The 20576-nt window shown below is 56.0% G+C and overlaps 7 protein-coding genes across 7 annotated transcripts; 3 read left to right on the top strand and 4 right to left on the bottom strand.

Moving 5' to 3' along the window:
- Positions 1-872: 872 nt before the first annotated feature.
- On the bottom strand, positions 873-2403 carry BCV69DRAFT_207981 (hypothetical protein). The gene is made up of 3 exons (XM_025489730.1): positions 1820-2403; positions 1114-1726; positions 873-1027 (listed from the first exon to the last, which is right to left on the bottom strand). The coding sequence occupies exons 1-3, from the start codon at positions 2244-2246 to the stop codon at positions 985-987; spliced, it is 1083 nt and encodes a 360-aa protein (XP_025347541.1). The 5' UTR covers positions 2247-2403; the 3' UTR covers positions 873-984.
- Positions 2404-2642: 239 nt separating this feature from the next.
- On the top strand, positions 2643-3025 carry BCV69DRAFT_235395 (histone-fold-containing protein; the record flags this gene model as incomplete). The annotated part of the gene is made up of 2 exons (XM_025489903.1): positions 2643-2751; positions 2859-3025. Coding segments are annotated over 2 exons (276 nt in total), but the record flags the coding sequence as incomplete, so codon positions are not given.
- Positions 3026-3961: 936 nt separating this feature from the next.
- Positions 3962-5068, bottom strand: BCV69DRAFT_270839 (UBC-like protein). Its single transcript, XM_025490936.1, has 3 exons — positions 4889-5068; positions 4698-4796; positions 3962-4598 (listed from the first exon to the last, which is right to left on the bottom strand). Exons 1-3 carry the CDS (start codon positions 4896-4898, stop codon positions 4294-4296), a joined length of 414 nt encoding a protein of 137 aa, XP_025347539.1. The 5' UTR covers positions 4899-5068; the 3' UTR covers positions 3962-4293.
- A 259-nt stretch (positions 5069-5327) lies between these two features.
- BCV69DRAFT_283256 (UPF0287-domain-containing protein) lies at positions 5328-5974 on the top strand. The gene is made up of 3 exons (XM_025492641.1): positions 5328-5455; positions 5573-5597; positions 5698-5974. The coding sequence occupies exons 1-3, from the start codon at positions 5447-5449 to the stop codon at positions 5904-5906; spliced, it is 243 nt and encodes an 80-aa protein (XP_025347538.1). The 5' UTR covers positions 5328-5446; the 3' UTR covers positions 5907-5974.
- A 114-nt stretch (positions 5975-6088) lies between these two features.
- BCV69DRAFT_299509 (Pex19-domain-containing protein) lies at positions 6089-7430 on the bottom strand (the record flags this gene model as incomplete). The annotated part of the gene is made up of 4 exons (XM_025494339.1): positions 6089-6217; positions 6290-6475; positions 6556-7277; positions 7361-7430. 4 exons carry the CDS (start codon positions 7428-7430, stop codon positions 6089-6091), a joined length of 1107 nt encoding a protein of 368 aa, XP_025347537.1.
- A 2529-nt stretch (positions 7431-9959) lies between these two features.
- On the top strand, positions 9960-14643 carry BCV69DRAFT_283252 (hypothetical protein). The gene is made up of 9 exons (XM_025492640.1): positions 9960-10166; positions 10271-10500; positions 10588-10818; positions 10932-11150; positions 11249-12643; positions 12728-13093; positions 13170-13433; positions 13520-13618; positions 14042-14643. The coding sequence occupies exons 2-9, from the start codon at positions 10342-10344 to the stop codon at positions 14354-14356; spliced, it is 3048 nt and encodes a 1015-aa protein (XP_025347536.1). The 5' UTR covers positions 9960-10166; positions 10271-10341; the 3' UTR covers positions 14357-14643.
- Positions 14644-16420: 1777 nt separating this feature from the next.
- Positions 16421-18016, bottom strand: BCV69DRAFT_287628 (kinase-like protein; the record flags this gene model as incomplete). The annotated part of the gene is made up of 4 exons (XM_025493579.1): positions 16421-17243; positions 17320-17500; positions 17577-17660; positions 17839-18016. The coding sequence occupies 4 exons, from the start codon at positions 18014-18016 to the stop codon at positions 16421-16423; spliced, it is 1266 nt and encodes a 421-aa protein (XP_025347535.1).
- Between the last annotated feature and the right edge of the window lie 2560 nt (positions 18017-20576).

Here is a 20576-nt window from a genome sequence, read left to right as displayed (position 1 = left end):
CGGCCCAAGGAGTGACCACTGGCGCTCGACCCCGAGAAGGAGCTGCGGGCTGCCCGGCGGCTCGAGGAGTGGCCGGAGGGACTCGCGCCGCACGCTGCGAGGATTGGGTCGAGGTCTCCGCCGCCGGAGCGACTGCTCGAGGGCGAGCGCATAGGAGGAGAGTCCGTGTCTGAGCCGTACTTTCCGTCATCGTCGTCCTCATCGCTGTCCTCCAGATCGGAGAAGGGGTTACGCTCCTGCCGGCGGTGGGCGGTGGGCGAGGTAGAAGAGGCTGGGTGGACTTGAAGTAGCCCTGGGGAGAGTCTTTTTCTCTGCGCCGCTGAACCGTCCTGAGAGGCTGTCCGCTCCAGTGGCATTCTTCCTGCTCTGAGCGTACTCGCTTTTGACACCAGACCCTCACCGTCGCTACCGCTGTCGTCGGCCTCACTGTCACTGCCACTCTCACTGTCTTCTGGCAAGAGCATCAGACCAGCCTGCACACCTCCGTCTGGTCTGATACTCAGGGGGACATAGCCATAGCTCTCTCCTCCAAGGCGTATCCGGTCATGGAGATGGAACCTCCACGGACGTGGCAGGATTGCACGAGTCGAGAGGTAGTAGTGGACTAGATCGACGAGGATGGAGAGAAATCTGGACATTTGGCCAGTCATCGGGATGGGGCGCGAGCGATTTCTGCTGAGCGATCCATCGCTGTTTAGGCCCGACGCTCCACGGCTCAATGGCTGAAGATCCCCGTCTACTGTGTTGCTTCGAGATGGCATCGAGCCCCTGCTACCTCTCCTCCCGTATCGCCTTGGCCGACTCTCGTATGCGACGGCCTTGAGCTCATTGTCTCGAAAGACACTGAAATCTCGGGCGTGCCACGTCTGTCTCTTCAGCTTGGCAGGCAATGGTCGCTTGCTAGCGCTACCCTGCGTATGACCACTGGCGAGAGATACGTCTGGTCGCTCGACTCTGTAGAAGATTGGAGCACCACCATTTGCTTTAGCTGAGCCGTCGTAGGCGGACAGCACGGTCGCACCTTGTCCTGCGCCGGTGGCAGAAGGGGAGATACCCTGCGTCAACGGGGTCAAGTCCAAAAGGCAATCGTACAGGTCCGCTTTGTCAAGGTACAGCTTGTCAGTCGTCCAGGCGATCCAGCCTCGCTTTGGTCTGACTCCACTCATAGTAGCGGCCTGCTTCTTGCGAGCTTCTTCGTCCTGCAGATGCGAGATCTCATGCAGTCCAATGATGCCTCGTACTTGTGGGATATGCTGGTGCAGTCTCTGTAGCTTAGGACTGAGGGCAGCCTCCTCATCCCTCTCTTCATTCTCATCAGCAATTGTGAGAGCTGCTTCCACAATTTCGGCCAAGGTCCAGGCAATACTAGCTGCACTTCTGGTTTCCACTCCCTGAGGTGAAAAGAGGAGTAGCCTTGTACCAGATACGAGTAGCGATCTGAGCACATCGGGCAGTATGAGACCGAGGGCATTGACGATGGAAGGCAGATCCAGGAGGGGGTCGTATATGGACTCGGGCCACCGCGTCAATGGCGCAGGGGATCGCACATGAAGAGATGGGAAGCATGCCGCCGAGGAGGCAGTGTTGAAGCGATGAGACTCCAGGAAGTTCTTGAGTACTGAGTGGTTGCGCGGCTGGAGAGACGAGGCGTCTGCTAGTAGGGACAGTGCCTCGAGATGCGGCAGGACTGCAGCGAGCTGATGTGAAGGAATCGAGGATTGACTCGCTGTGCGGCAAAGATGACAATGAGAGGGGAGATGCCTATGTTAGTAGTTGAGTCCACTGCTACCTTCGTCCCTCATAACTTTCTGTCACTCACCTATTATGACTCCCACGGCGGTCATACGAGCCCCTCTCTCATCCAACCTCCTGGCCTCCTGCTGATTTGCATCTGTCCCGCCGCCGCTCTGCTCCGTCTCAGCATCAGCCTCTTCCTCTGCACTCCCCGTCAGCTTCCTGTTTCTAAAGCAAGCCACACCGACTTTATCATATCCATGGCCCTCGCCCTCTGCGGTGTCGGGCAGGGTAAACCAGAGCAGGTCGGAGGAGAGAGCGTGAGAGCCACTGGGGAGGACCTTCCATTCTACTCCGGCGAGATCGAGATCATGTCCTGATTGGAAAGTGAGCTCGTTGCCTCTGCGAGTGTGGAAGTGGGCTTGGAAGATGGTGAGGAGATTGGAAGGCCGTGGTGGGAAAGTGGAAGATGAGGACGAGGCTGCAGGGCCGTGGGCTGCGACGGCAGCCATTGTTGGCCTGGGCAGTCGGGGTGTGAGTGCGTATCGATCGACGAGATGATGCGTACACTATGATGCTAGGGTGCTCGGTCAGTTGTCCAGCAGTACGATGATGATGGTGATGATGCCCCGCGGTGACAATGGTAGGAATCCTCTGGTATTGCAGTGCGTTTGTATTTCAAAGCATGGAAATCTGACCCTCGGCGCCTCGCACGGACGACCAAGTCGACGTGCACTCCATGGCGTCTCTGCAGGACTCGGCGCGCGGCAGAGACGGGCAAAGGCGAGGAGGCATCACCACCCACCACTAACACCTCCCACCACCACCTCCCACCATCAACATCATCATCTGCGTCTCTATCCAGGCTCCATCCTCACTCATTCCCGCCCCACTCCACGTAGCCAAAGATGGTCAAGAGGGGAGGCGCGTCCAAGTTCCCCGTCGCGAGGATAAAGAAGATCATGCAAGCCGACGAGGATATTGGCAAAGTAGCACAGGCCACGCCCGTAGTCATCTGTGAGGAACCGCTACAAGGCTCACCATCAGAAAGCGTCGAGACAAACTATCTGATACTTGCGGTCTCTCTCTTTCCTACCTCTTCCCTCCCCCTTCTCAACCCCCAGCAAAAGCCCTCGAGCTCTTCCTAGTCGATCTCGTCAAGTCCACCGCGGCCGAAACGCGCTCCAGCGGCGCCCGCAAAGTCACTGCCTACCACCTCAAACGCGCAGTGCACACCCGCGACACACTCGACTTTCTGAAAATGATCGTTGACAAGGTTCCTGATCCCGTGCAGAGTGAAGGTGGGGCGGGGAGTGGGAGGAAGAGGGCAGGTGCGGGGCGTGCAGGGAAGAAGGAGGACGAGCACGAGCAAGAGCAAGAGCACGGGGGAGGAGATGATGGTGCACTGCAGACGAGTAGGTATGCCTATGGTGCTACGGAAGAGGATAGTGAAGAGGAAGAAGAGGAAGATGAGGAAGAGTATGAGCCAGAGGGAAGAAAGGGCAAGAAGGTCAAGAGAGAATAGAAGCGGCTACCTGCAACATGCTCCAGTCCAGACTAGTCTATGGGTCCTGAATCACCAGCAGGCCCCACAAAGACGACCCCTGCACAAAGGCCAAAGTTAGACGAGACAGACGGCACTCTCCACGATCAGGGAAAAGCAAGCCACTCTCGCGAGACGTACACCAGCGGCAATCTTGCGACGATGCCCAGGACTTGCAGATGGCCTGCTACCACCTCAGGATGCCCTACCCGCATCCATCTCGTCTGGTCGTACCCGTGTGGGGAAAGTGCACCCTCCTCTAAGTGCATCGCTCTTTGTCCTAACTCAGAGAGCCTGATGCCCAGAGCCTGGTGCCAAATAGAGCACAACCCCTACTCAGTCGCATAACAGGCTCAGGAGCATTAGCCCACCTCCAGTCGTGCAGTGTCAATGCAGAGGATGAGCTCTGTCAGAGCTTTGCGGATCAGAAGGACGCAGGAAGGTGGGCATTTAAGACCGTCCGAAGGAAGGCGAGGCTCTGCGATGGACGCGAGGAACCACCGAGGGGTGCGATGGACAGTGGCAGCCGACCAATGGCAAGGCTGCTGTGCAGGTGCTTTCTCGGCTATCTGTGGTCGCGGATAGCAAGGAGGAAGCCAGTAATCGAATCATTGTAAGCAACGCTTGATGCACCTTCTTCGACCCTCTGTCTAAGACTGTTTCCCACTGCCGTGCTGAAGTTCAACTGCGATCATTGGGGAGCTATGATCGGTGCAATGAATATAGACGTCTCATTGATCTGCTGCGTCCGAACAACGTCCGATCAAAGCATCGCTTCTAGCTAAACAAATCGATTCTTCCCGCCCTAGAGAATAACGCTCCTCTCTTCTGCCCCCTCTCATATCCGCCCCGCCCGGTCCACCCGTCTGGTCTAGTCTCCCAATTAAGCATTATCGAGCCTGGCTAGTAGCTCGTCCCCTCTGCGGGCTGTGGAAGCTTACGGTTGCTAGCACTGCCCATGTCCCTCCTCAGCTCAACGAGGATTGTCTCAAGAGTGTAGTCCCTCCTCCAGTTTGCTAGAATGGGGAATGCACGATCTGACACCTGGAGAGACAGATACGACGCAAGCAAGATAGGGGGAATAGAGTTAGTGCTCGTCCCCCTCCTACAATAGCTCCCCTTCTGAGCCTCCTTGAAGTGCTCCCTACTGCACTCACCTTTCCATCCCCACCAACACAAGGCAGGTTGATCCTCGTGGTAAAGCGCACAGTAGGCGGTCTGTCCGGGTAGGCCTCTCCGCAATGGATCTGAAGCGAGTAGATGCGGTTCTGGTGTACAGAGTGAGAGGGGCCGATGATCGTTGCGTTCCAGTTGGACATGACTGGTGAGAAGTGCAGCAAGGGAGGGAGGAAGCGGAGGGAGGAGAGGGTGAGTCAGGATCGAACTCTTTGCTGTCTCGGACAGCTTCGTTATCACTCACGGGTGTCTGTACCGTCATCAAGTCCGTACGAGCAGCTGCCATCTCCAATGCCCTTTTCTCCCTTCTCCAGCTCCTCCAACAGGCGGAAATTGCGCGGGACTGTGCGACAAAGGGCGAGGGGTGAGACAGTGAAACCGGTACTTGAGTCAGAGGGGGAAAGTAAGAGAGTCGAGTAAGGGGAATGGACTCACTCTTAGCCATGGTGTTGGGGATCTCCGGGGGTGATAAATCCTCCTGGATGAGCTCTCAGCAGGGTCCTGAGCTCGCGGGTAGGGTATATGCGTTCCTCGAATCAAGTATCTTGCCTTGTGCTGAGTGTAGTCCTCAACAATGCACTCTATATGAGGCTGACGTGGCGGTGATGTGTGGTCGTGAGAGGTCGTACGAGTCTTGGTTTGGGATGAGCAAGTGGTAACTGTGAGTCGAACGAGGGCGGTGTCTGCGTGAGTGAGTGAGCGAGTGAGTGTGCATTGGTTGCGCCCAGCCTCCGCTCGCCCCACTCCACACTCACACACGGAAGGAGCCGGACCAGACTTCTTCCTTCCGGTGATTAGCAGACCCAGAAGCTCATACCTGACGCCGGCACTGACAGCCTCTTCTTAGTAGTCTAGCTCATACTCAGCAAGGAGGGCACGACATACCGACGTCAGAAGAAGCGAGTCTCCTGCTTCGCTACCTCCCACATGGCATACCGGTAGCCCTGAGCCGCACCAGATCCCCTCAGAAGAGCACGACGCCACGCTACAGAGATGCATCCCGTAAGTGACGGACCATGATTATGCTGTACGCTGGACATGCCTAGTGGTGCAATCAACTAATACAAGAATGGTGACTGACTACTTCTTTGGAACTGCTGATTTCTTGCTCGTCTGCAGCACCTCGTTCAAGGCAAGCAAGCCCGTAAGTATCCGCCTCACTTCTCCCAGCATACCACCATCCATCTCACACACACCGCTGCCTCCTCCTCCTTTTCCCCAACATTTCTTCTTCACCCTTCCAGGCTGCGCCTCCCTGGTCCACGCCCTCGAGGAGTGTCACTCTGCCGGTCTCCTACCCCGCCTCACAGGCAAATGCAATGACATCAAGCAACAGCTCAACCTCTGTCTTCGTGAGGAGCGTATAGAGCGGACGGGGAGGAATGCGGAAAAGGCAAAGGAGAGACAGAAGGAGGTGAAGAAGGTTTGGAGTGAGATTGAGCAGGAGGGTTAGAGTAAGATTGAAGAGGAAGGAGGAAGAGAGGGCTGGGAGCTATGGGATAAGCAGGCGATTTGAGAGAGGATCTTCGCAGCGAAGAGGTCTGGAAGGCAGAGCGGTCTTGCCACTTTGCAACACAATGATACACTACGCATGTTTCAATCAATGGTCATTTCGATGAACATCTGATGCTCGCTCTACATGACAATACACTCCTCGTCGCCCGGCTGTCCATTGCCCCCTGCGCCGCCAAAGCCTGGGATGTTCTCAAGCTCGGCTGGCATATCACCCACCACCTCTGGAGGAGGAGCACCGCTCTCTTGCATCTGTCGTAGTGAGTGGAAGGACGTGTCAGTGGGGAATGCATCAGGACCGGCATCTCTCCGACATCGACTCACCTGATTCATCAATTCGCTGACCCGATCCCGCAGCTCCTTCTTCCTGCTCTCGCTGCCACTGTCAAAGTCCGGGTCCTCGAAAAGCTTCACCACCTTCGAAACGCAGTCGTGTTGGTCGTGGTAGCGCTGCAAGTCGTCCTCAGTCGGAGCAGGTGATGTTGGTGGAGAGGCGAAGTACGGCGGGTACTGCAGCATGGATAGTCGAGATGGAGTGTGAGCAGGATTCGGCAAAGCGTTCAGCTGTTCGTCGGTGTTCTGCGACTCACCTTGTCTCTCAGCTCTTTCAGAGGCTCGTACAGCACCTCCTTGCTCATCAGTTCGCCCATCATCTTCTCCAGCATACTAGCCATTCCCTCTTCACCCTCAGGCAGACCTCCTTCTCCACCCAGTCCCTGCAACAGCTTCGCCATGTCATCATCGCTGAAGTCCGCAAAGGGATCTGCGCCTCCTGCTTTCGAAGAAGAACCTGCTCCAGATGAGCCCTGCGATTGCCGCAGACGAGACATGGTTGACTTAATGGCATCCTGGAAGTTGGCAGGATCGCCCGAGGTGGAAGGCGCAGAGCCTCCAGCAGCACCTCTTGTGCCGGCTGGTGGAGCTGCTCCGGCAGCGCTGCCGCCGCCCAAGGCGGCCATTCCTTCCTCACCAAGGCCCATCTCCTGCATGATCTTCTCAAACTGCTTCATCATCTCTTCCTCGCTCATCTCAGGCTGGGCTCCACCTGCGCCTGCTGCTGGGCCTGCCGTAGAGCCTCCGGATGCAGCCGCTGCTCCTGCTCCTGCGCCGAACATGTCCTCCATGCCCTTTGCGAGCTCCTTGGCGAATTGCTGCGAGAGAAGATCGTCGAATTCGGGGGTCAAGCCGTCCTCTTGTGGGCCATCCTCGACTCTTGTCCTGCCAGACGGCAGCTGCTGTGACGCTGTTGTGGTAGTTGCAGCAGGCTTGGCGGGGGTAGTCGAAGAGGAGGGGTCGAATTGATCGAGAACGTCTGAGGATGCAAGGACAGGTATGGCAGGGGTCAGCTCTCATCATGCGCAGCGGTATGGCTTGTCTACCTCGCCTCAATCTTACCATCGAGCTCATCAACGTCATCGTCATCGTCTTGCGCCTCCTCCTTGATGTTCTTGTGTGAAGAAGACATGCTGTGTAGGTCTGTGCGTACCAACGTGATGTGTCCTGTGCTGGTAGAGGGAGGGATTTGTAACGAAGCGAGGCGAAACGCGGGGGAAGAGGAACAGATCACATCACGGCAACGCAGAGTGTGGAGAAGCGAGAAAAAGCCGGACACGCGAGCCGGAAGAGCCGAGCTTTCAACAAGATTCCCACACCCATCGAGTCTGGTAGCACCTGTTACGCTTTATGCAAGGTGACAATAGGACAGGATGTGCTTCTGCCCTGTCCGTCGCATCGATCGTACTCCACAATATACCAGAGCTTCATCGGCTTCTTGACTGGCCAATCTAGCTTGCTGGAGCGCGTAGCGAGGCTCAGAATTCTGTTTGCTGCTATTACCCAGCTGAACAATTCGATCGTTGCAAGTAGGACACGAAAAGCACTATGCTTCCCACGCATAGCTTGTGAGCGCGGGAATTGAGCAAATTCACCAGCGTGGAATGGTCAGAACGGGCTTCAGGATGCTCATGGGACGAGATGTGCACAGCTCGCAGCAAATACTGACGTTCTTGCGGCGAGGCGACTTCCAGCAGACCGGCGAGCAGCGAGAACGTTGCCGTCGGTAGCACGCCAGATCTTGCCGCGATGGTGAGTTTCACAATCGCGCTCTTGGAGCCCCAGTCTGACCCCAGCAGGCGCCATTGACTGTCAGCAAAGGAACTGGCGCAGCGCCTGGGGATAGTGGGGGCAAAGGCGATTGGTTCAGACAAGAGGTACAAGCAATCATCGCTTCTCTCGGCCGAAAAAGTGACGGGCTGCCACAGATCGGTGGAATCTCGGGTAGATCAGATCAAAGATGACCAAAGGGCACTACGCCTGCGCTTATCGCAGACATGGGATCGGGCGTAGCCCGCTGCCCTCGCAAAAACGTCTAATCTCTGTGCTTCCGCATCACTGATTACTGACATCAACAACCGGAGCCCGTTGCTCTCGATGTCCACCCGCATTGAAGCGAGCATCGCGTTGAAGGAGGATAGATCGATCAAGCAAAGATACCGACCCAAGTCCGCATGACGATGCTAGTGTGTTCAGCAGCAAGGGCTGCAGAGCCTTCTGCACCGGACTACACGGGATTGCTATCATTCCCTTGTGCGGATCTGCGTCTGTCTGACACGACGTTGCTCCCTGCCGCATTGCCTTGCTGTCATACCACCTTGCTTTGACATGGTAGAATTCGCGGCTTCGCCGACGACACCTGCCATGTCTAAGCCGGCTAGACAGGAGACTAGCGGATCCTCAACACTGGTCATTGGCTTTGCGACATCGCTTTCTTTGTTAGGCCGCGAGCAACTCGGCTTTCCCGGCAAGGCATGCAGAGCAAATCATCGGCTTCTGCGGGCAATGGCCGTACGGTCGGCCGACAGCTTTCGAGCGAGTGGCACGTCAACGTCTGTCGCGAGAACAAAGGCGCAACCGAGCAATTCCGTCGTGCCGGACTCCTTCGAACACTCGTTCGTGCATGAGCAACAGGCTGTTTGGTCAAACATATATAGACTAGCCATTGCGTCTTTCTACTAGGCCGCCTCTGTCAGCTCCAACGCAGTGCTCAGTGAGTCCCTTCATCCAGACCCTGTCACCCATCAAGCTCGAAGCTCCATAACCCTTAGCCAGCAGAGCTGGTCTCCGTCACACCATCGCCACTGAACTCCATACCCGTTGCGAGTCGCCTTTCTTTTCACTCAGCACAAGCTGCTACTTATCTACTCAGCATCAGAAGCTGGTTCTTCTGCTTGACAGTAGCTGAGACCGCAGCAGTGACCTCGACATCTGTCCACTCCCCTTTCCTTCAGCCCTTGCTACGAACTCTCTTTCACTCTCGCCTTCCTCTCTTTCAAAATGAAGCTCAGCGTCAGCATCGTCTTCCTTGCCCTCGTCCTGGGTGGTGAAGCTGCCATCGCCCTTCCTCTCGGCTCGACCGAGTCGACTTCGGAGCAAAGCGACAATCGCAATCAGAGTGAAAGCTCTGAGCAAGCGCAAGGTCGCTCCTACGAGGAGCGACCAGCCGCTGGCACCCTGATTTCTCAGGCAAGCAGCGGACACAACTTCGTGCTTGGAAGAAATGCTGGCGGACAAGTCACCTTCGACGCTACACTGGAGTCTCGAGAGGTAAGTGAATGGGTCCGTCGCCGGTGGCAGTGCTACCACAGCACCGTTGACTGACACCATCTTGTCACCAATCACCTGGATCAGCCTCGACCGATGCCACAAGGTCGTTTCAACATGCGTAAGTTCATTCACCGATTCAAATGGCCCGATCGGAAAAAGCATAAACATGCCGATGGGTCGTATCATCGGGTCGCTGAGCCGTATCATGAGTTTGCTGGTTGGGTCTTTGATGCCACGGGAGGTGGAGTCGCTGGTAGTTTCGTCAACGCCGCTCTCGCTGATAAGCCGATGCCAGAGACTCCAAAAGGACCGCCCAATTCGCCAGCTCGCCCTGCTGGTAAGCCTGCCAAGGCAGCGACCCAGGTGGCTAAGCCAGCACCTCCTCCGGCGGCTAAGCCACCGCCACCAGCGGTCAAGCCGACGCCTCAGATTGTGAAGCCAGCTCCTGATCACCCAGCTCCGAAAAGGAGGTCGAATTTTGCTGATGATGAGTCGTCGAGGAGAATTCCTTCTGACGACCACTATGGCAACCATGGCAAGGGAGGGAAAGCAGTCGCTAGGCGGAAATTGCATGAGCACAGGACTTGGGTCGATGATGGTGAGTCATTCACTTGAGACACATGCTGACGTTGTACCTCTCTCTCTTTCTGTGTTCCACTCGCTCACTCTTGCAATTTGCTTCACTCAACACGACACACTCAGCACAAGAGCTCGATCGGCGAACGCCCACACCTGGCGCAGGACGCACGGCAAAGAGCTTGGGCTTCAGCGTAATGGCTGGAGCTTTCGGCTCCTTTGTGAACGCTGCGTCACAGAAGATCTCAATGGGTCTCAAAGCCTCTCCTTATCGCAAGCGTAGCTTCGATGAAGATTTCGAGGACCTCTCTAGCCGAGGATCGCCGGCTCTCTACGACAAATTTACGAGGAAGCTGGTGAGTTGACATTGAGGAGGGGCTCGTCGTGAGATCAGTTTCTGACAATACCCTCCCTCTCGACTGAACATCACCACTCCTGGTGAGTTTGATAAACTTACTTGGAATGTTATCCATGGCTCCATCATTAAACAGGGTACCCGTAAAGCCAAGATCATGATGGGCAAAGATCCGGGTGGCGACATCGTCGTCCACCGCTCCATTGCGGACCACACTGATGACGCGATTGATGTTCGAGCTGCTGCTTCCGGTCCTGGAGGAGCAATTGCAGACGCAATCTCAAAGTCCACGCTCATAGATGGGTTTAAGAAGACGCTCGTGAGTGACGCCTGCTGCTGGAAATCTTATGCAGCCTTGGCCGGGATCGCTGATCAAAAGCTCTCTCTTCCCGCTCTTACTTTCCTCTTTGGTGCGTCAAACCTTGCGCGAAGGAGCCACGTCAATCATCCGAGGATCCACAGATGCAAAGGCTCGTCACCGGGATCCTTCGCGGCCCCATGACCGGTCAAGGAACGCAATACTTCATGCAGAAGATGGGCAAGGATCCCTTCGGCTCCAACAAGAGAGATCTCGCATCATCTGAAGAAGGCGAGGCCTCTGTCGATCGCCGTGGATCTGATGCTCTGTTCCGCAAGTTCCAGAAGAAGCTCGTGAGTCACCATTATCTGCGATCCACAGAAGCTGCATCTTTTACTGATCTCTTGGGCGTGAACCCCTTATAATTTTCTCTCTCTCCCACTGCCCCTAGGAACGTCGAGATCAGGTGGACAAACTCGTCTGGAACGGCATCAGCGGCGCTCTCAACAAGCAAGGCACCATGTGGGCCGAAAGGAAGATGGGCAAAGACCATACCGCGTTCGAGGGCTCACACCCGAACTACAACAATCCTCGCGATCTCGTCACCGCCAATAACGAGGTCGAGGCTGCCGGCTATGTCGCGCGCGCAGGCACTTACCCTGACGGATCTTCTGATCTCTTGAGCGGCATCGAAGTACGCCATGTCCCTGATGTCACTAGTCGCAGTGATGGCGGAGATGTCGATGCGCCTCAAGAGCGAGACGAAGGAGCCAACGAAACGCTGTCTGACCGAGCATCCGACGAGTCTACTACTGTTGAACGTGACGACGACGAAGAAGAAGAAGACAAATCTCTGTCGCGACGCAGCTTCGACGACCTAGATGCCTCGGCGGCTGCGATTGAAGAGCGACAAGAGCCCATTCTTGAAGGTACTCAGGAACCCCTCGAAGCTCGCATGCTCCGCAATCCCTTCACCGGCCAGTACTACGGATCCAGCTCTTTCGGCAGCGACAAGAGCAAGTCTTCTCCTCCGGCGTCGCCTCCCCGTCAGGGTTCTCCCGCTCGTGCAAAATCGCCTGCCCGTAGCAAGTCTCCCGCTCGTGCAGCTTCTCCAGCCCGCGGCAGATCCCCGACCCGTGCGAAATCTCCTGCTCGTTATGAGTCTCCGCCTCCTCCTAGCGCTGAGCGTCTGGAAGAACTGCGCTTTGCTAGAGCAGCTCGAGCAAACAGCGCTGCCCAAAATGCAGCATATGGAAAGTCGGCAAAATCCAAGCTATCACGTCGAGAGGAGAGCGACAACGTTATGGACTTCCTCGGCCGCTCATTCATCGATGGCCAGTCAGATCTTGAGATGGACGCCGTCGACAAACGTCTGAGTACCGCTTTCGCTCTCAAGACAGCTTGGAAGCATGGGATGCCTATGGCAAAGAAGTTTGTGGTCCCCGCAGCTAAGAAATTCGGACCCAAGTATGCTAAGATGGCCATGAAGCACGGCAAACCTCTTGCAGGCAAGTTTGCAAAGAACGTTGGCCCCAAGGCGAGCACGTACGGAGCTAAGTTTGCCGGAAAATTCGGACCTAAGGCAAGCTTGTACGGAAGCAAATTTGCCGCCAAGTTCGGGCCCGCAGCTCAAAAATACGCAGGTCCTACGTTCACGAAGTATGGAGGCAAGTTCGCTGATAAATTCGGACCCGCAGCCAAGAAGTACGCTGGGCCTACCTTCACAAAGTACGGATCCAGGTTCGCAGAAAAGTTCGCTGTGCCCTGGGGCAAGAGCGTCGGCGCAAAGTTCAAGATGCCGACAGTCTTCCGTCGTGATCTGAGTGAAGAGTCCGGAAGTCAACTGGTGAGTACTACTGATCATCCGACCCCCAACGCTGAGCATCAAAGGGATGTTGACGGTCTGCCTTACTTGCCTGTCGTACGTCAGACCGATGGAGGTTACATCGCTTCGCGAGCACCCATTGAGCTGGAAGGATCTCGTATCTACGAGAGTCCCTCTCCAGCCTTGCTGAGCAGAGGCGAAGGATTCGAGGCTATCGATGAGGAGGCGCTACGACAGCGAGGCACGATGTCTTCGGGCGCCTGGTGGCTCGCCAAGAAGACGATGCTCAACAACCCTGCAGGAATGGGACTCAGAGGTGCATGGTGGCTCGGAAAGAAAGTCGTTGGCAAAGGCTCCTCCAAAGCTGCAGTCAAAGGCCTGGAGAAGGGCGCAAAGAAGGGCACAAAGAGCTCTTCCTGGTTCTGGCGTCGACAGACTGCACCGCGTGCTGGCAGAGTGTCTGACGATGAGGTGAGCTGAGAATGATGTGAAAGTCTAAAGATGCCTTAGTAGTAATAGCTGATCATCCTTTCACTCTGACCCTTAGAACGACGGCAATGACGCTCCTCTACCTCCCCGTGGAGTTGATGACAGTACGCACAACACTTACGCTCTGCTGGAACGCGACGTAGAGGACGCCAAGAGCCCCTACGTATCGCCAGTGCCACGAGATGCGTCCTTCGCCGACGCTTCCACTCATTCCACATTGAAGAAGCTCGTTGAGCGATCCACAACCCCCGTTGATGACGAGGATGGCCAGGTCGCCACGCGAACTATCAGGTTCAAAAGCGAAGGTGGCCACGCCCGACAGGTGAGTGTATACATGATTCCTGATCCATCAGAATGCCACTCTTTCAGCTTACTGAATTCTTCAAATCAATCCCTTCTTCCCTTCAGCCAAGACGGCGACCTGCTCTTCCTCCCGCCCCCAGGCAGAGGATCGTAGACTGGTCTCGAAGAGATGTCATGGCCGCTGCACCTCAGCCCCAGGATCAGGTGAGTAAGCGAGGCTCCTTCACATTGTTTACAACATGAGATCGAAAGCTTTGAGCAGCTTTCTGAAGGTATAGGAGAAGATGCCCATATGACTGTCCAAGAGACCTCAATTGTTGCGGCGGAAGTCGGACAAGTATGACAATTTCGATGAGCACGGTCGGCATTGAAATGTCAGAGAGAGGGCCAGAAGATGGTCTTCTACCAAGACAATGCGGTTGAGCGAGTCTGTAAGGTCTCTTCTCTATCAGATGCGACCGGGAACGATATGGTCAAGGTTTCTTCGCCGCTGATGTGGTGCAGTGTATCATGATGGCGTCTGTTGGCTCGCACGACTTCGCCTGGCTTCGTATATGTTCGCATGGCTTCGGCTGGATTCGGCTGACTTCGGTGTCTCTTGTTCGCTTGGTACGCTCTGGAGTCCAGTCGTACATCTCGGTGCGACAGGCTGAGCCCCATCCACAGCATCAGGGGCATCCAATTTCGCCGGACTCGAAGCCTCAGCCGAAGCCCCAGCCAAAGCCAGACCCGAAGCCGCAGTCAAAGTCAGCCCCAAAGCCGCCGCCTCCTCCGCAGAGGACAGCTTGGCAACAGACGGTGCGATATGCCAAGGTCACCAAAGATGCCTTGGTAGATCTTGCAGGGTGTAACATCATGGGCTCGTTCAATGTATGGACGTACTGCAAGCCTATCCCGGGCAAAAGACCAATGTACGACGAGGCTGGAATGTGGCCTGTCTGAGGTCGCCTGGAGAGTAAAGCCATAGCTGAGTCTGGCTGATTAAGCGCTCTTCAGTGCCGAGTTTCGCCGGGGAACGTTTGGGCACGCTGCAGTTCTCCCCAATTCTCCTTCTGATCTGACCTTCTCTTCTTACCTTTTCTTCTCATATCATCCTACAGACTCAGCCTCTAGATACGCCGAATGCCCCAAGCGTCTCCTCTCTATCTGCTACACTTCGAGCTGGCGCACTGAAGACGTTGAGTGGCGAAGTCGCGTCTCAGTCGACAAAGCTGCTGCAACAGGACGCAAGTGAGCAGAGCGACAAGCAGCGACTGCTGGCAGCTGCAGAGAAGCTCGGCATTCGCCCTGTAGGTTTGCCCCAGAACCCCGATGCACAGCAAGATCTCAAGCAGCTGACCGACGCTATTCACAATTACAAGTCACAGAGTCCCAGCGCTCAGCGTGCCCTCGAAGGGTCGCTACAGCCCGCCAACGGTACCAATTCAGCCCCAGGTACACCCACTACCACCTCTCCTCCCAAGCCCGGCGATCTCGCCAAGCTCGCTCAGTGCTTAGAGAACGTGATGGACTGTTTCGCCTCGTACGTCAGAGCCTCAGCCCACCGACCTCTCCCTGGCGACGAGGAGGTGCTGCGCCTACTCAGTCGTCGCGATGTGGAGCCTTCGCTAGCCGAGCTCCTCCAGGCTCGCCGTGACGCAGAGGTAAGCTAATCTGAGTCTGAGACTCTCATGGATCAGTATAGGGAAAGATGCATCTCTCACGACCGTCCCTTTCCCCACCTCCACACTTCCATTTGTTTTGTCTGCTCGTGTGCCCGTGAATCAACATCAATTCTCAAATCTTCAACGTCCAATCTCCCATACCCAACTTGGAATCTTCAAGCTCGACCTCGACCGTCGTCTCCTCCCCATGGCTGCCGTTGCGGGGGAAATGGGTCTCAAGTTCCTGGGCAAGAAGGTCCTCAAGATCGGCGCGAAGAAGCTGAGCAAAGTCGCCTCGAAGGGAGTCCTCAAGTCCGTCAGTCGCCCCGTAGCGCATCAGATTAGACGACCCATTGCGAAGGGTGTGGTGCGCAAAGCGGCGAGAAAGGTGGTCAAGGAGACGACGAAGGATTATGCACAGGACCAGCTGAGCAAGGCTTTCCATGGGCTGTTTGGTCGAGATGTTGAGCTCACAGCGATGAGGCGGGTGCGATGAATGTAGGTATAAACACTGACCAGCGAAGACTATACACACTCTTTCTCCCTACTCCCCCTTTCCACCCTCAGCTCCCACGTCCTGGAACTTACAAATCAGTCAAATCAATGTCTGCACTACGCTCCTTCACCCATAGTCTGACCGGCCGACCAATTCACCGACATGATAAAGACAATGACATTGACACTGACATTGACACTGACACTGACACTGACAGTGACGAGCACACCGCATCACAGCCAACGAGTGACCTGCCCATTGCATCGCATTTTCTGCCCTGCCAGCCGACCTCAATCAATAAAGTGCTCAACAGCGATAAAAGCACCTTCACTCCTCACACGTCACCGCACCTTTCTCTACCCATCCAGACTCACACGCAGAGTCTAGGTCTAAGTCTAGGTCTGTCTCTGTCTCTGTCTCTGTCTCTGTCTCTGTCTCCGTCTCTGTCTCTATCTCTGTCTCTCTCTCCGTCTCTGCATCTGCATACGAATAGATGAGATAGGCATAGATGTCCCTAGCAAGAGGAGTCGAAGCGGACAAGAGTGAGGAAAAGTGGAAGAGATTTACAACATGGAGGTTCATGACCGCGTCGAGCCTCTGAGAGAGAGAGAGAAGAGGAAGCGACAGAGAGAGAGAGAGAAAGAGGGAGAGTGGATGCAAGAGATTTGTGCATGGTATACTCTTTATATGTCATGGTCATGGTCGTGGGTAGACTAGTCGATTTCCATCTCCTGTTTCCCATCGCTCCGCTTCGCGACTGCCTTTCCCTTTTTACCTTTCCTTTTGTTCTAATCCACCTTCGCCTTGCCCCTCCATCCCCCTCTACTCCAACAATCCCGCCATCCACCACCCGCCATCCACCACCTCTCACGGTGGAATCTCATTCGCCATTAAATCAAAGTACGGATGCTTGAGCGCATCTGCCACCTTGATCCTATGCGCCGGGTCAAATTCCAACAACCTCCTCAACAAGTCCACAAATCTCTCATTGTGTTTTCTCCAGGCATTGGCCTTGCTAACAATCTCCCCCAATCGCCTCATCCCACTGACGTACTTTTTGGAATTCTTGGGCGTCTCGGCATTTGGGAAGTCTAGGCGGGAATTCTTAAAGTACTCTGCTTTGTACGTCTCTGCCTTTATGCGGAAATTGTCCGGCATGCCACCTAGAACTTGCTCCATCATGGCCAAGTGCTCAAGATTGTCGTGCGTCTGGAAGAGGGCGTCTCCGGTGTAGAATTCAATGAGGATGCAACCGATAGACCAAGCGTCGCAAGGGAAGGACCAGCCCATGTTGAGGATGATTTCTGGTGCACGATAATGCCGTGTCGACACCACTTGCGAATGGTACTCGTCGTTGAACGTCGCCGAGCCAAAGTCGATGAGCCGGATGTCCGTATCCTTCAACACCTTTTTCCGCCGTGCATTGGCGCGCCGTGAGGTTGCTTGCCAATCATAGTCTGAATTCACCAAGAGGATGTTCTCCGGCTTCAAGTCCGTATGCACAAGATTGAGGCGATGTAGGAATGCGACACTCTTGAGTAATTGTTGTGCAAACGACCAGATATGTTGCGGCGGGAAAGGGTTGAAGGTGTTGTCCTTCAGAAAGTCAAAGACCGACTTGCCCAACAGCTCAGAGACGATGCAGACGTGATTCCGGAAAGAGAACGTATCCAGCAGATGGATGCATTTGCTGTTGGGGAGGAGGGGTGGCAGAAGGTCAGCCTGGTCCGCATCATTGGCGCTTACTGGTTGCTCGTCATACTTACTTGTCATTTCTCGGATCGTTGGCACTTAGTGTCTTCAACACTCTGATCTCGATTTGACTTGCGTCCCTGTACTTTTGCACGGCGCGAATAACCTTGATGGCGACGTACCGCCGTTCAAGTCTATCGTAGCATTCGACGACCTTACCGAAGGTCCCTTGCCCTAATTGCGACAAGATTTGGTCTGAAAGCGGGCACGGAAGGAGAGACCGTCAGAAGACCCGCTTTCGACATCGGTCACTGTAGATGATGAAACTCACATCGGTTCTCGCCGCCCCTCGGGTCGCTGATCCAGTCCTTTTCCCGCACGATGAAGTGGCCATCCTTGTCGTCTACGGGTAGAGCTGGTGCAGCGATTGGAGCAGGCGCAATGGGCTGTTGATGATACGATGGTTGAGGATAGCCCTGCTATCAGAGTCGGCACGATTGAGGGAACCAATATCATCAGAGGGAGGTCAGCGCCGGCCCGGCTGGCTCTTCCCATGTCTCCCTTGCTACTCACCAGCCTCTTTGCTGCATCACCAGCATGTTGCACAATCTGCTGCCGACTTGACGACCCAACCCCGTTGGGTATCACGCCATTGCCGCCCGGATATCCGCCCCGATAGCTCGATCCTGTGACGGCCGCTCCGCCGCTACCGCTACCTGCTGAGGCGCCCGATGGCAAGTAAGGCACATTTCCTTGGTGAGTCTGATTCATCCATGACTGACGTGCAGCAGCGGCCTGAGCCGCGCTAGTCGGTGGTGCATACCCTGCGCTAGAGGGTTGACCATATGGCTGTGCATAAGCGCCCCCAGCTATCGGCCGTGGTGGTTGAAGGTCACCGCTCAGACCGCCTCTTTCGTCTGCTGCTGGGTCCTTTTTCCTCTTCTTGGCAGCCTGGGCAGCAGCTGCTGAGCTTCCTGCTGAAGTGGTATCATAAGAGGAGAGAGACGAGGTCGATTGCTGTAACGGGATCCGCGTCGGTGGTGCAGGCTGAGGCGGTGAAGCTCCGGCTTTCCTCTTGGCGCGTGCGGCCGAGGTGGTTGATCCGTTGCCGTTGAGGGGGTGGTGTCGCCCATTGGCGTTGTTGTCTGTATGGAGATCGGCTGCGAGTGGTCTAGCAGGGGGCGCATCGCCATCATCATCTTGACCTGCAGACTCGTCATCGTCGTCTATGAGAAAGACTTCCTGAATCTGATAGGCAGAGGCGGTGTGGGGCGCAAGTGGAGAGGTCGGAATGTCAGCTGATGTTGCTCGGCACTATGATGGTCTAGCAGTGAGCGCCTAGTATAACTGAAGGATCGTACTGCTTCATCATGCGCAGCGACGCTGAGAGGCACGGCTGCCTTCTCAGGCAGAAGCGAATGCCGATCCGTCGTCTCCTTGTACCATTGTACCAATGCTATGGCCACCGCTGCAGGCGCGTGAAATTGCTGCGCCTACAGTCCCCCGCCCGCTTCTCCCCCACCCGCGTTGGATGTCAATCTGCTATCGCCGCGATGTCCTCGTAGCAGTCATGATGATCTTCGACTGGCCAAGATCATCCTTGCTGTATCTCGTACGCGCCCTCGCCGTTGCCAGCTCGCCCTGTCGTGTCTCGTTGGGATGACCAGCACCGCGGCTGGCTGTCTCCTCCACTCACTTTTCCTCCGACGACCTCTTTTACGCTCCTGAGGTTCCTCGCGCTCCGCCTTAGGCCAGCAGCTGTTGATGTCGACCCCATGAGAGAAGAGGAAGACGTCGATGCTACGGCATTGACGATGCGATCTTGCTCGTCGGGCGCCATGGCCGAGCGAGAAGTAGGTGGTTATGCCTTTGTGGGGCGGGGGTAGGGGAGATGGGATGAGATGCGGTGGGATGCGGTGCGTTTGGCCCGCGAGACGCGAGGTGGTCCAGTTGGCAAAGGCTGCCAGAGAGCGGGATCAAGGAAGAGTAGATGGATGGTGAAGGGCGTGTATAGGACAAGGCGAGGTACAAGGACGTTCGTTGTCAGCTCCTTGTCGCCTCGATACGATGGCAGAGGAATCAAGGCGGGGAGGGGGGCAGACTAGGTTATTCGCGGAAGCCTGGGTGGGCGGGCGACTGACGGCCACGGGCGACGCAGGGCGGAGGCACATGGGATCATCAATGGCCTTGACCTCAGGCCGACGCCCCCGCGCGCACACTTCGCCCACACCCACACCACGCCAGCCAGACAGACAGACAAACGGACATCGCCGGAAGCCCGGCCGGCAATGCCTCTTCGCACTGGTGACGTCGAAGACGAGCTCAGCAGACCTAAAGAGGTTTCAGCAGATATCAGCAGTGGTGGTACCAAGCGCCTTTGGATCCCTTTCTCAACGCGGTGCAGAAGTACCTGCAGCCACAATCATCGCTTAGAGATCCCCTTGGACCTGCCTCGCTCCCCTGACAGCCTTGGACAGAAGCCCTTGAATATCGACGGCAGAAACATGCCAGTCCACTTTACACCTCGTTCGTCTGATACAAGTGTGACATGCCTATGCTACCCCTTTGCTACAATCTCTTGTCCATCGACGTCGCTGTGCAGTGTGTGTGTGTGACGGGTGCGGGCCAGGAGGGACCGACAGGGACGGAGCGGAAGGGGCGGAGCGTCGACCCGCGCAACGCAATGCAATCATCCTCGCCTGGACGTTGCTATCGCTCACTCCCTCCATTGTCTCGTCACTGACTCACACTCATCATCACCATCGATTGTCTCCTACTCTCACTCTCCCAGCAAGCGCAGTCACGATGAGATCTCGGGCGCTACAGCCCCGCAGTCTCTTTCGGATCGCCACCTCTCCCTCCACCGCCGCGGCAGGTTCCGTCCTCGTAGCCTCGTCTGCCGCTACCTCCAGTAGCCTTGCCACTGCTACTGGCAGCAGCAGGCAGAGCAGCCATGTCCCGCCATCGAGGTCCCTCAGCAGGACAAGGAGCAGGACAAGAGCCAACAGCTCCACGTCCACCTCTTCCTCCGCCGCCTCAGCTGCTGCTCACACCGCCGACTCTTCCGTGAGGAGGAGCAGTGGAGGAGGGGCAACCCCCACTAGCGCTCGCGCTTCCTCCTCGCAAGCATACCCGGCCCCGACCACCTATCGCCTTTCCCACCCCGTCATCCCCGTGCGGCCTCCTCCTCATTCTCAAGTGTCTGTTGGTCTTCAGTCCTTCTTCTGTCAAGGCAGACCGCTGCTGGAGCACCACAACATTCTAGAAGGCGGTCGCGGATCAGGTCTCTCTGGCTCTGGAGCTGGCGCAGGTTCAGGCAATCACCCTGCCA

Source organism: Pseudomicrostroma glucosiphilum, assembly GCF_003144135.1.
Source record: "Pseudomicrostroma glucosiphilum strain MCA 4718 unplaced genomic scaffold BCV69scaffold_8, whole genome shotgun sequence".
Taxonomy (NCBI): Eukaryota; Fungi; Basidiomycota; class Exobasidiomycetes; order Microstromatales; family Microstromataceae; genus Microstroma; species Microstroma glucosiphilum.
This window is presented reverse-complemented; position numbering and strand designations above follow the sequence as displayed.

What these genes read in the sequence shown, in the direction of transcription:
- BCV69DRAFT_207981 (XM_025489730.1), bottom strand. Translation starts at nt 2,246, where the DNA reads ATGGCTGCCGTCGCAGCCCACGGCCCTGCAGCCTCGTCCTCATCTTCC. An exon ending in CGCCGTGGGAGTCATAATAG is followed by an intron (nt 1,727 to 1,819) that starts GTGAGTGACAGA and finishes TTTGCCGCACAG; the next exon opens with CGAGTCAATCCTCGATTCCT. An exon ending in GCCTGGACGACTGACAAGCT is followed by an intron (nt 1,028 to 1,113) that starts GTACCTTGACAA and finishes CCACCGGCGCAG; the next exon opens with GACAAGGTGCGACCGTGCTG.
- BCV69DRAFT_270839 (XM_025490936.1), bottom strand. An exon ending in TGATGACGGTACAGACACCC is followed by an intron (nt 4,599 to 4,697) that starts GTGAGTGATAAC and finishes ACTTCTCACCAG; the next exon opens with TCATGTCCAACTGGAACGCA.
- BCV69DRAFT_283256 (XM_025492641.1), top strand. An exon ending in CGTTCAAGGCAAGCAAGCCC is followed by an intron (nt 5,598 to 5,697) that starts GTAAGTATCCGC and finishes TCACCCTTCCAG; the next exon opens with GCTGCGCCTCCCTGGTCCAC.
- BCV69DRAFT_283252 (XM_025492640.1), top strand. Translation starts at nt 10,342, where the DNA reads ATGGCTGGAGCTTTCGGCTCCTTTGTGAACGCTGCGTCACAGAAGATC. An exon ending in ATGGGTTTAAGAAGACGCTC is followed by an intron (nt 10,819 to 10,931) that starts GTGAGTGACGCC and finishes CCTTGCGCGAAG; the next exon opens with GAGCCACGTCAATCATCCGA. An exon ending in GCAAGTTCCAGAAGAAGCTC is followed by an intron (nt 11,151 to 11,248) that starts GTGAGTCACCAT and finishes CACTGCCCCTAG; the next exon opens with GAACGTCGAGATCAGGTGGA.